The 12,546-nt window shown below is 49.7% G+C and overlaps 1 protein-coding gene across 4 annotated transcripts; it reads right to left on the bottom strand.

The window, feature by feature from the left end:
* Nucleotides 1–5,721: 5,721 nt before the first annotated feature.
* LOC119270453 (crossover junction endonuclease MUS81-like) lies at nt 5,722–12,546 on the bottom strand. 4 transcript variants are annotated; one of them, XM_037552454.1, is made up of 16 exons: nt 12,239–12,546; nt 11,399–11,496; nt 11,149–11,227; nt 10,930–11,016; nt 10,721–10,837; nt 9,522–9,682; nt 9,352–9,423; nt 9,199–9,269; nt 9,013–9,119; nt 8,422–8,482; nt 7,863–8,021; nt 6,951–7,030; nt 6,565–6,799; nt 6,387–6,473; nt 6,081–6,195; nt 5,722–6,007 (listed from the first exon to the last, which is right to left on the bottom strand). In XM_037552454.1, the coding sequence occupies exons 1-15, from the start codon at nt 12,448–12,450 to the stop codon at nt 6,094–6,096; spliced, it is 1,728 nt and encodes a 575-aa protein (XP_037408351.1). In that variant the 5' UTR covers nt 12,451–12,546; the 3' UTR covers nt 5,722–6,007; nt 6,081–6,093. The 4 variants fall into 4 exon arrangements, with proteins under 4 accessions (XP_037408351.1, XP_037408350.1, XP_037408349.1 ...); XM_037552453.1 differs by having other exon boundaries at nt 5,722–6,004; XM_037552452.1 differs by having other exon boundaries at nt 5,722–6,195.

The following is a 12,546-nucleotide window of genomic DNA, read 5'->3' as shown; positions in this document are numbered from 1 at the left end:
CCAGGAGGTCGACGCTACTTCCTGCTGCTCGTCGACGATCTCTCCCGCTACATGTGGGTGATGATCCTCGGCAGTAAGGGAGAAGCGGCGGACGCCATCAGGCGCGCGCAGGTTGGTGTGGAGGCGGAGAGCGGCCGCAAATTGCGCGTGTTGCGCACTGACAACGGCGGCGAGTTCACGGCGGCTGAATTTGCGTCGTACTGCGCCGATGAGGGCATCCAGCGCCACTACTCCGCGCCGTACAACCCGCAGCAAAACGGCGTCGTCGAGCGGCGCAACCAGACGGTTGTGGGGATGGCTCGGGCTCTCCTCAAGCAGAGAGGGATGTCGGCTGTCTTCTGGGGAGAGGCGGTGCTAACGGCCGTCTACATCCTCAACCGCTCTCCTACTAAGGCACTCGACGGCAGAACTCCGTACGAGGCCTGGCATGGGCGGAAGCCGGCGGTCTCTCATTTGCGGGTCTTTGGCTGCCTTGCGTTCGCCAAGGAGCTCGGCCACATCGGCAAGCTCGACGACAGGAGCACTCCGGGAGTCTTCATCGGCTACGCGGAGGGCTCAAAGGCCTACCGCATCCTCGACCCAAAGACACAACGTGTGCGCACAGCGCGAGACGTCGTGTTCAACGAAGGGCGAGGGTGGCAATGGGACAAGGCGGTGGACGACGGCTCGACGCTGACGTATGACGACTTCATTGTCGAGTACGCTCACTTCAAGGAAGCTGGGGGAGCAAGCAGCTCCTCTTCACCGGGCACGTCTACCCCGGCCCCCAAAACTACATCGACTCCGGCGCCTGCTACACCGACGACACCACAACCAGCGACGCCGCATACTCCAGCCCCGGCGGTCGCCACTCCGGGCTCGTCTTCATCAGCACCAGCTCACGCAGAGCACAACCCGATGAAGTTCGCTTCCCCGCTCACTCACGACGAGGAGCGGGTCGACGCATGGTATGGAGGCGAACCGCTGCGGTACCGTACGATGGATAATGTGCTCGGCGACCAGCCGGTGCCAGGACTGGTGCCACGTGACCTGGAGGCGCAGCTACAGCTCGTGTGTGAAGACGGCGAACCACGGTCCTTTGCAGAGGCCGAGAGAGACGCGGCATGGCGCGCCGCGATGAAGTTGGAGATGGATGCGGTCGAGCAAAACCGCACCTGGGAGCTTGCTGATCTCCCTCGAGGTCACCGCGCAATCACCCTTAAGTGGGTGTTCAAGCTGAAGAGGGATGGAGCCGGCGCCATCATCAAGCACAAGGCTCGTTTGGTGGCCCGAGGCTTCTTGCAGCAGGAAGGAGTCGACTTCGACGACGCTTTCGCTCCCGTGGCACGGATGGAGTCCGTGCGACTTCTCCTTGCGCTGGCTGCCCAGGAGGGCTGGCGTGTCCACCACATGGACGTTAAGTCGGCATTCCTCAATGGCGACTTGAAGGAGGAAGTCTACGTGCATCAGCCACCGGGGTTTACGATTCCCGGCCAGGAGGGCAAGGTGCTCCGCCTGCGCAAGGCTCTCTATGGCCTGCGGCAGGCACCCAGGGCGTGGAACGCCAAGCTGGACTCCACGCTGAAGAAGATGGGTTTCGAGCAGAGCCCGCATGAGGCTGCCGTCTACCGACGGGGGAGTGGAGGAAATGCCCTGCTGGTGGGCGTCTACGTTGACGACCTGGTGATCACCGGCATCAAAGATGCAGAGGTGGCGGCGTTCAAGGAAGACATGAAGGCCACGTTCCAGATGAGTGACCTGGGGCTCCTCTCCTTCTATCTAGGGATTGAGGTGCACCAGGACCACTCCGGGATCGCGCTTCGACAGTCCGCCTACGCCAAGCGCATCGTTGAGCTAGCTGGGCTCACCGACTGCCATCCAGCTCTCACTCCGATGGAGGAGAGGCTGAAACTAAGTCGCGACAGCATGACGGAGGAAGTGGATGCTACGCAGTACCGACGCCTTGTGGGGAGCCTTCGCTACCTCACTCACACACGGCCGGACTTGGCATTCTCCGTCGGCTATGTCAGTCGGTTCATGGAGCGACCAATGTCGGAACACCAGCAGGCAGTGAAGAGGATCGTCCGCTACATAGCAGGGACCCTCGACCACGGCCTCCATTACCCTAGGTGCCCTGGGGCGGCACACTTCGTCGGGTACAGCGACAGCGACCACGCCGGCGACATCGACACCAGCAAGAGCACGAGCGGGATCCTCCTCTTCCTCGGCAAGTGTCTCGTGAGCTGGCAATCAGTCAAGCAGCAGGTGGTGGCCCTGTCCAGCTGTGAGGCTGAGTACATAGCGGCCTCCACCGCCTGTACTCAGGCGCTCTGGCTTGCTCGACTGCTTGGTGATCTTCTCGTTCAAGACACCAGAACGGTGCAGCTCCTGGTGGACAGCAAGTCCGCCCTGGCCCTGGCAAAGAACCCCGTGTTCCACGAACGGAGCAAGCACATCCGACTGAGGTATCACTTCATCCGCAGCTGTGTGGAAGAAGGGAGCATCGAGGCGAGCTACATCAACACCAAGGATCAGCTCGCAGACCTGCTCACCAAGCCCCTTGGGAGGGTCAAGTTCCTCGAACTTTGCTCCAGGATTGGGATGATTCAACTCTCCCACAAGACGACGTACAAGACTTAGGGGGAGAATGATGGATAAGTCTGTGTACTAGGGTCCTAGTGGGGCTGCGGCACATGGTCCTTGTGGCAGTTAGGAGGATAAAGTCCTGGACCATCAAGGACTGGCTGTTAGGATAGAGTTCTGTTCTTGACCATCAAGGACTGTCAGTTAGCATCTTAGACTAGCATCTTAGACTAGCATCTTAGACTGGCATCTTAGCAGCATCTTAGCATATGCCTTGGCTGGCTAGCAGCCTATAAATATGTATCCCCAACCCCTCAGGTTGGCATGGCATTGTGTGAGAAATAAACCAACGAAAATTGTCCCAACTCTCCTAGTGTCATCCACAACTATCAATGCTCAGGCTGAAAGGTCTAACACGCGCCACCGAGCCGGGTTCCTTGGACGCATCGCACACGGCCGACCACCTTCTGCCTCCATCACGTACGAGCCCCTCTCTCTTCCTTGGACTTTCTCGAGCGTTGCCCACCTGGGCGGGGAACTGTTTTCGAACCCAACAAAGCGCCATTTAAGCGCACGCCAGCGACCCCGTTGTTCCCATCCGGTTTGGACGGATGATGACAAGAAAGCGCACGTCCAAAACCCACACGGAAACAACGGGGCGATGTGCACCGCTTCTTGTCGTTGCTCCGGAGGCTCTTGCCTGGGCACCGCACATTTGTGCGCCAACAAACACCAACGTTTGTCTGTCCCCGGATTGGACTTGTGGTGCATAGCTAGCTACCTGGCCTGGCGTGACCGGACCGGGGGGCGGCGGTCTGTTCCTGTTTGGCGCCGTGCGCCAAAGCGGCATGGCCTGCGATTCTTTCATTTCTTTCTTTCTTCACGGTTCTCTCGTGTCCCCTGCGCCTGCACGCCAAAGGTAAGATTTATCGTCTGAGGCCAACTCCACCGCACGACCTCAAACGGACATTTCGATTGGCCGGATTTTGTCCCTTTGGGGCGCCGATGGGTTCGCCCGTGTCCGGCTTTGTCAGATGGGTCGTGTGTGCACGCACCGCGCGGCCGCACCTCAAATCGTGTCCGCGGTGGACGTGAATAAAAAAATATAAAAACTGGAATGAAATAACTAAAAAAAGTAAATAAACGCATTTAAAAAACATAAAACATATATAGGGGTCAGCCACAAAACGGCTCAGTTTCCACGGCCACTTAAAAGGCCCAGTTTCATAATTAACATACAAAAACAAAATAAAAAAACTCCTGCCGCGCCCGTCGGTGTCGTGGCCGTCGCCGTCTTCACTGGCCGCCGGTGTCGTCGTCGTCGCTGACGAGGTCGACGTAGGCCGGCGGCGTCCACAGGTGGGCCGGAGGTGCGTGGTGGACGGGGGCGGGCTGGACGGCCAGAGGTGCCTGCACCACCTCCTCCCGTGGCGACGCCTCCCGCTCCAGTGAGCGCGGCGGAGTGGGGCACCAGTTCACGCCCACGCCGGCGGCCATCTCCGGAGCAGTGCAGGACCAGCCCCACCCCTGGCCCAGCAGCTGCTGGAACGCGGCCGGCGGGTCCTCCTCCATCGCCTCCTCCGTGACGGCCGCCATCTGCAGCTCCGAGAAGGCGACGACCCCGGCAGCAGAGAGCGCCATGGCCTCCTCCAGGCCGTTCCAGTGCCGCTCGTCGTGCGTGTTCATGGAGTCGTCCATGACACGCTGCAGGAGACGGGCCTCCTCCTCCACTGTCATGCGAGAAGGTGGAGGGGGCGACGGAGACAGCGAAGGCGACGGCGTGGGCGTCAGGCCACGCACCCGCGTACGCCCGCGCGCCTCTACACGTGGCCTCCGCGGCCCCGACACGGTGCCAGCGAAGTAGGACGCGCGCCACGTATCGTGCTCGTCCTGGAGCCATGTGTCCCACAGCGGGGAGTCGGGGCATACCTGTGGTCGTAGTACAGGTCGTCGGGGAGGAGGCGGCGGCGGCGCACGATCTCATCGCGTCGGGCACGGCCGGTCGGCGGCACTGGCGGGATGGGGACCCGGTCCGCGGAGAGGGGCCATCCGTTGGGGAGGTGGGCGTCGCTCCACGGGACCGGCGTCCTCGTCTCCCAGTACCTCCGGCACACGTCCGCGCAGATGTACTGCCGGTCGCGGTAGCCGGCGGGCCTAGGGGCAATGGTGAAGGGGGCCGGCGCGGGGGCTCGACGGGAGGAGCGCGGCGGTGACGCGTTCTGCTCCTCCTTCACGGATCCGCAGCGGCGGCCCAAGGAGGAGCCGGCCTCGCGGTCGTGCTTCCCCTTGCGGCCGTAGTTCCAAAGGCCCATGGCTGCGGCCGGCCGGCGAGTTCGAGGACTAGGAGTGGCTAGGGTTTCTAGGGTGTCGGCTTTCGAGGGGGCAGAGAGGGGCCGGAGTGGGAAGTGAGGACGACGACCCAAATCCGGCGCAAGTTTGCGCTCGAAATGGGTCGGCCCGGACACAAAACGGACCAGATGGGTCCGAGCCGTCGCGCGCTGAGCCGTCTCGTTTGTCTCTTTTATTCCAAATGGACGGGGACGGATAGGATAGGGTCGCGCTGTGAAGTTGGCCTAAATGAGAAGAAAGAGACGCTCTGCTCTGAGTAGGCCCAGCATGGCGACGGAGAGAAAGTCGCCCAGAGATGACCAAACAGGCTTTGAACCACGGACGGGACGCGACCAAGGAACACTTTCAGGTTTCAGCAAGCACATGGATCGAAAACCATGGGCTCCAAGCTCTACACAGAGAGCCTTACTTCGTCAGCAGGCTGAATTCTCATACCTGCCCAACGCGTTTGGTTGGGTTGGGGGGAATTCAAACTAGGGACCGGGAGTTTCATGTTGAACTGGGAATCGACAAAGGCAAAATCTTGTTGTGTTGGAAATACGTGACATAATCTTCGGTAACTAGGCCTCCAGTAGCGGCATGATTTTTCGCCTGTAAATCCGCAACAAACCTGCCAACCTATAGAGGCCACCATGCGACCCAGGTAGAAAAAGCTCAGGCAGGCTTGCTGTTCCTCTCCCAACCCAGATTTCTTGGAAAAAAAATTTCTTGCACAAATCGTACCATGTCATCGGCTAGATTATTTCTATTGCATCCATCTTATTTGATTGCATCCATGCAAGCAACCAGATGACACGAGACAACACGCGATGCAAGCGACAGAGTCAAGAGCTACTAATACTATATATACATGAAGCGCTAATGCACTAGGCTAACACAATGCTTCCATAATGTGCAGCATGGAATTCTACAACATACTACTGGTAGTAATTCAAACGGGGAGCAAGGCTACGCTAAGCCGTTTTTTAGGAGGTGCAGTAATTACATGATCTGATACTTTCAGTTTTGCGAGGCAACAGGCACACAGCAGAGAAAGGATCCCTCCTGCTTTTCGCCGTCCAAACTTGAAAGTCACTCCTGCTGCGATGGTGGTCTGCTGAAATCATCATGACGGTGACCAAAAGACCGACCGGTTAAGCCGTTAAGGTTTAAACTATCTAGGTACATACAGGGAGGAGTTCATCATTCGACCCAGATGAGCTTGAAGATGTTCTTGCTAGCCCCCGCGTTGACCATGTTGCTCTTGTTCTTCAGCATCTCCTCTTGGGCACGCCTATCACCATCCTTCAAAGTTACAAGGATAAACTTTTAGTTCTACAGACATGTTGAATTATTCTGGTAAGAGAGACATTACTAGTACGAGCAGCAGCGAATGATATGAACATGCATTGCTCACATTTGGTCGGAATTCCAGGTATGATCAAGTGCTTTGCATGAAAGAACACTGTATAAGTTGAAAGGAGAAGACGACTCACAAGCATCTTGTACGCCCTGGCAAGCGAGAGGATAGTGGGGTAGAGACTCGTCACGGCAAGAGCAGCTTCTTCGGTCACCTGTGGCACCTGATTTACATGCAAGATTGATGAGCAAACTACGGCATGAAACGGACTACCCTCCAAACTTTGGTGAAGGTGGCTGTAGCCGCCCAGTTACCTGCATAAGCTGAAGGGCGAATATGTCGCTCACAGTGACCTTCTCAAGGTCAGAAGACCTTTTCACAAACTCATCGTAGGTCAGGCAAAGTCGAGAAGTGTCAGCACCAGCAGAGAAGTTTGTTCTGTAGTAATCAATTATAGAGCGTGTGAGGTGGCCGTATTTCTTTTCAGTATCAGCATACCCATTGGTTCTTTGGACATCAAATCCTTCAAGAACCTCAGTAGTGAAGCAGCTGAAATACAAGGCATATGGAACAGTTAATAGGGCATACAACTGGCATCCTGAACGAAAGGAACGATACTTGGTAATATTAAACAACGAGAAAAAGTACTGCTATTCAGGGTTAAACATGATCGCCCAGGCTTCATGAGAAGTGTACGTACGCTGTTTTAACGCTCTCTGATCCATCGACAGTGTTTGGATCCCCTTCAACTAGATATATTAGCTTCCTAAGCCCACATTTCTGCAAAGGGTCGAACAAATGGAAGTATCACATTGTATTGTTGCTAAAATAAACCCAGCAAACCCATAGATATGGACAAGAAATACAGTTTCTTTGGGAAGAGATGCACAATCTACAGGTTCAAGCTTATGTCTGCTAATAACATAGTCATTCATTATCTCATAAACAAATATGAGCTATGTTTTTCAATTAATCATAACAAAGAATAAGAAAAAACTCAGCTAAGATTAGACTGAAGCAACATCAAATCACAGGGGATAGCATGCGGGCATAAAACATGGCTGGTCAAAAGACACTCAGCACGTTGTAGAAAGAAAAGAAAAAACAAATATCATATACAAGTTACACAAAGTTCATCTAAAAATAAAAAGAAGCACCTATCTGATGCACTGCTGCTCTTCGTCAAAGTAAAAAAAAGGGTCTTTATCTAACTCAGTGGCGGTGCCACGAATCATATCATGTGTAGTCAATTGGGTGTTGTGTAGTCAAATGTATGAATTTATAAGATTTTGTTGCCTGATTTCTACTTGTTGTATGATGTATTTACAAAAATCTGTGTAGTCAATTGACCTAACAGGTCAAGTGTGGCTTCGCCACTGATCTAACTGTTTAGACATGCAGGCTAATGACTATGCCCATCAACTTATTTGCAACATGACCAAAACAATCAAAACAATGTTTTGTGTTGCCATAACTACTGATCAGGATTATCGCATAAAGTAAATGATAATCTATGATACAAATTTTCTTATCACTATCACTGAGAAATGGAAAGCATAAAGAACTGGGAAAGTTAAGATGGAAGAAAATTCAAAGCTAGTTCAGATGGTACCTTCAGTCTTAGTTTTTGATCTTTGTATCTGTTGTCTTTAATTGAGCCAAGCAAATCATCCACATTTTTCCTTTCAACAATGAAATCAAGAACATACTCCGTGCCAAGTTGTTTATGGCGAGCAATCCAAAGAGCATCTCCAACAGGCAAGTGTTTAATCTGGATGACATGGTTCGAACAGAAGGATCAGCACCATTTTCTTTGGCACGTTATATGAACAGTTCAATCTACGCAAATCAACTTTGTTAGATTATTTTATGCTGTCTCCTTGTACACAAGCAAGAAAAAAGTGCAGTCAGCAATCATCAAGACAGTGGGGCAGCGGCCAAACATATCAGATAATTAATCCAAAAAATTCAAAAAAAAAGATAATTAATCCAGCAGTACAGGGCATTTAATTTAGAGCCGTGTTGATGCATGGTGATAACTTTTAGCAGTGTATTTTGGTTGTCTGAAGAAATGTACAAGGATTACACCCAGAGTACTGATGAATTAGACACAAGAAAAAAAAGGGCGAGTAGTGTTAAACAAAGAAGAGTTCACTCTCAATCCAACTAACCTTTACAGGTACACCAAACTGCGTGTGTATGTTATCCACAACTTTTCTTCTGGCACGGGCCCTGCACAAAACAGGAGCAATCATGAGAGAACTGAATTCTGATGCATAGATGGATGATTAAATAAAACATGATAAACTATTTGGTGTAACAACAATCAATTTGTTTCCTTGAAAAATAACTTTGATAATTAAACAACATACAGAATCTAAAACTTTATATACATGTGAACGCACGCACTAAACATTAACAGAAACAGAAGGTTAAATAGTTTAAGTAACACAAGGACATGAATCAAAGTGTGGTCAAATTCACAATTCCAGCAGTAAGTAGATATAAACACGTGACAGCCCTTAACTTCCTCATTTTAACAGAAAAAATATATTAAACGTGAAGAAAGGAATGCCCTTGCGAACAGTGGGCAAGCGAGAACAGGTACACATACTCCCAATCCTCGGTTGCTTACCATCCTGAAAAGTTTTTTTGAAGGGACAGGGTAGGCCATTTAATTCTTATTTGTGTGTATTCCTACTTAAAGATCACATACAGCTAAAATATACAATAACTCATGAGTAAGGTATGATCATACAAACCCAAAAGTATCTCGATCATCCAATATCAGCACCACTTCATAAGTATCTAGAAAACTTTTATCATACTGACGAGGTGGCATAGCTAGTAGAGAGTTTTCAGCAGAACCCTGACAATGGAAAAGAAAGTATTGTGTTATGCTCCGTTTGAAAAAGAAAATGGGTACTCAAAGGGGAACTCAAGTGTACCATTGCACTAAATGATTGCTGTCCGAACATTCCTTGAGATGAAAGAGGAGAATTAGTAGCACGGCAATTGTCTGAAAGGGCATTAACTAAAAATATCAGTAGAGAGTAATATTTTGTTTATGGAATATAATATTATCTGCAAAGAAAGCATACTGGTAGGAAAAGAACTGGAATTGCCTGCTTTTGAGTTTGGAAGTCCACTCCTTTCAGAAAAATTCTCGGAACCTGCAATTAAGTAAATGAAATTAATGATAGAGCTGCAGGGGTACAATGTTCAGTTATCTGGAAACTCATACTGCATGAACTGAAAACTTTACTAATACCTATCAGGGGACTGCTGCCTTCTTGTTCATCAGAATCTGAATCACTGAGCATAACACTTTCAGGATGACCGGTCGCCGTGAAAGGTCCTGCAGGATCATCTAATCCAGACTTTGTGAGACAAATGCGAGCAGTCTCTTTGCCTTTTTCTGTTAGGTAATACCTAAAACAAACTCATACAGTAAGCCGCAAGTTTATGCTTGGTATCTCAACAGAATGTGTGTGTTTAGCATATAAAGTCCCAGCTAGAAACAAGAAATGTAAACTGAACAGACTGAACTTCTGCTTGTACTCGGGGTGGAAATAAAATGTAGGACCAAAATACTGAGCAGGATCTGGTTCATGTAGCAAACTGGCATATATCTGGAACATTCCCAAAATGGCCGCATGTGCAAGATTGTTATAAACGTGTTTCAGGTTCATATTGTGGACCCAACAAGTTCAAAGGAGCTATGGAATCATACATGCCTGCTTCTATTCCATCAATACAAAATTGATGATATGCCACATGAGAGCTGTATCTTTAACAGATATATTTTCTTCATTTGCTCAAATGATTAGAGGATATTATATTACCTAGAGTGCATACAAGCATCAAATAGCAAACTATTAGATGTTGCTTCTCTGCTAGCATATATATGACTTACTGCCACACTATATCAAACTTCCTCCAACCAACAAAGGAAAAAAATCAAGTAGAAATTCTTCTTGATAGAAGTTAAATTACTAGAAAACCCATATACCAATCAGCAGAAGCATATCAGAGGTTAGGCACATTTTGGGATCCAGTCCACCGCACTCAGAGCAAAACAGGTGAAAGGGTTTTGTATCTGGTGAGTGCTGTGGGAGCATGAATCAGATAAACTAGTGCAGACACGATCATAACTAAAACGTGAGAACCCTATGAACCTTCTAATGAGAGGAGTCAAGTTCAGGGATACAAGTGCAATAGTTTATATAGCTCTGATATCCCCAATCCTTGAGTTTGAGTCCATATCAGACTAAGCAAAAGCTCACAATTAATACCTAGAAGCGCTGCAATAGTACAGTATAAAGCAATAGTCTGTGATGGAACAAGTAATAATACTTGTACGATATAATAAGTGACTACAAAACATATGGGGTCTATCCCTCTAAAAGATCAAATTAAATAAATGATAGAAAAGGTAAGATAAACATGGGGGTGAGCCTAGTACATTACTTTGCAGGGTTACTCTTTTTCACAACAAGATCCTTTTCCGTTAAGTTTTTCATGCAACTCCATCCAGTGTAGAAGTCACTACCAGAATTCCCGTGTTTTGATTTGTAGTTGTTTGGGCTGCTCATAGTGCAATGGACATAGTTAGTGATGCACTAATATATCAGCTGAAATAAGCAACCATGCGATTTACTGAATCACTGAAACTGTACCCTATTGCCTTTCGCGACAGACCACTGGCTTCAGCGGCATCAATAAGCTCTTGCTTCTTCATAATCTCCGTCCCTCTTATCATTTCCCTAGGGGACAAATCAACTGTGAGCATCTCCTCTTGCATATTCAGTTAACTTTTCCTACCTTCTCTTTGTCCTAAGGTTGCTACTACTTCTGTCAGGAGAATAACAAAAGTTAGACCCCCAAGAAAATCATACCTGTAGAGTGTGATCACTATTGCGTAAGCAGCTGAATTCAGCTGTGGCACATAGGGTTTGTTTCGCTTTCTTTTCTTTCCTGTATAAAAGGACAGTACCCTTTAAGATATAATGAATAAAACCTATTCCATTAAACTAACTGTTGAGAAAACTGGAGAGGAAGAAGAAACGTCAGCCTGATGATGGAAAAGAAAAGAAAGAGAAGATTTGTAGGCCACGCGAGTAATCATGGAAAGTTGTAAACTAGTACCCGTTTCTCCTGGCGTATTACTTCTCGGAGGAGATGAATCAAGGCTGGACCCTGGAAAGGAGTCTTTCATGACGTCAACAACCCAACCTCCAACGCCCCTGACAAAAATAATAGAACCGAAGAAGCAACAACGATGATCAAACTAATCCAGAAAATGTAAAGTTTCTGAAAAATTGATGCAACTCAATGTAGAAAGTAACATTTGGTAGAAGATACATTCCACACATTAATCTAGTATGTGATTTCCTCGTCTCGATTCAACACAGAAAAGAAAAACGAAAGGTGCAGAGTTCTACATGGATCAAAACTAAAGCCATGCTGGTATACTGTTATAGCACTTCATAGGTTATCCACTTGCAGGCAAATCCCAAGTTGAATGGTGGCTTAAACGTGGTATGAATACATTTCGCCAGATATAAAGCGGTCATGGCCAAAATCGATTTCAGCATACACCAGCAGCAAATCAGTGGATGCAGCAGAGCACATAAACATATGGGGACTGACACTTATAATTCCACAGCTATGCAAACGGAATGCATGCTCAGATCAAATCGGCACAAGTAAAAATCCCCTAAGGCCCAAGGCACACTACATCAACCAAACAAAACTAAGATCCCAGGGCTAACGCGCCCAAATCATAAACCGATCCATTCGTGTTCGAGCGGCAATGTGACACCATATAACAATAAATAAGCCTCTCCGATTCGCGTCTGACTACGGCACAGAAGCGCGACACTGCCGCCCGATCCAAATCACACGACCCCGGAATCGACCAAAACCTAGCCTCGTCGCAACAGCGTAAACGGAAACGGGCCTGAGAGAGATGGGGGAAATGCGCACTTAAGACGGGCCAGGTCGCCGGGGGTCCGGATGGGCTCCTTGGCGGAGCAGACGCCGGTGTAGGCGGCGGAGAGCGCGCGGGCCTGGTGGTCCGGGAGGCCGGCCGGCTGCTGCGCCGCCATGGAGCGGTGCTTCTCGAAGATGCTGGCCGCGACCTCCTCGTTCTCCGGGAGGTTCACCTTGCGCTTCTTCTTCGGCACCGACGGCGCCATCCGCGTCGTGGGATTGGGAGGGGACACGGGGTGTGGTGGGGGGAGGGGGTTAGGGTTTGGGATTTGGAAATGGGGAGGGAGAGCCCGCCATTATTG

Source organism: Triticum dicoccoides, chromosome 3A (assembly GCF_002162155.2).
Source record: "Triticum dicoccoides isolate Atlit2015 ecotype Zavitan chromosome 3A, WEW_v2.0, whole genome shotgun sequence".
Lineage (NCBI taxonomy): Eukaryota > Viridiplantae > Streptophyta > Magnoliopsida > Poales > Poaceae > Triticum > Triticum dicoccoides.
Note: the sequence above shows the minus strand (reverse complement) of the source record. Positions and strands in the feature narration are given on the sequence as shown.

Coding starts and splice junctions, on each gene's coding strand:
- LOC119270453 (XM_037552452.1), bottom strand. CDS start 12,450: ATGGCGCCGTCGGTGCCGAAGAAGAAGCGCAAGGTGAACCTCCCGGAG. Junction 9,424..9,521: donor AGGCAGCAGTCCCCTGATAG/GTATTAGTAAAG, acceptor ACTTAATTGCAG/GTTCCGAGAATTTTTCTGAA. Junction 8,022..8,421: donor AGTTTGGTGTACCTGTAAAG/GTTAGTTGGATT, acceptor CATGTCATCCAG/ATTAAACACTTGCCTGTTGG.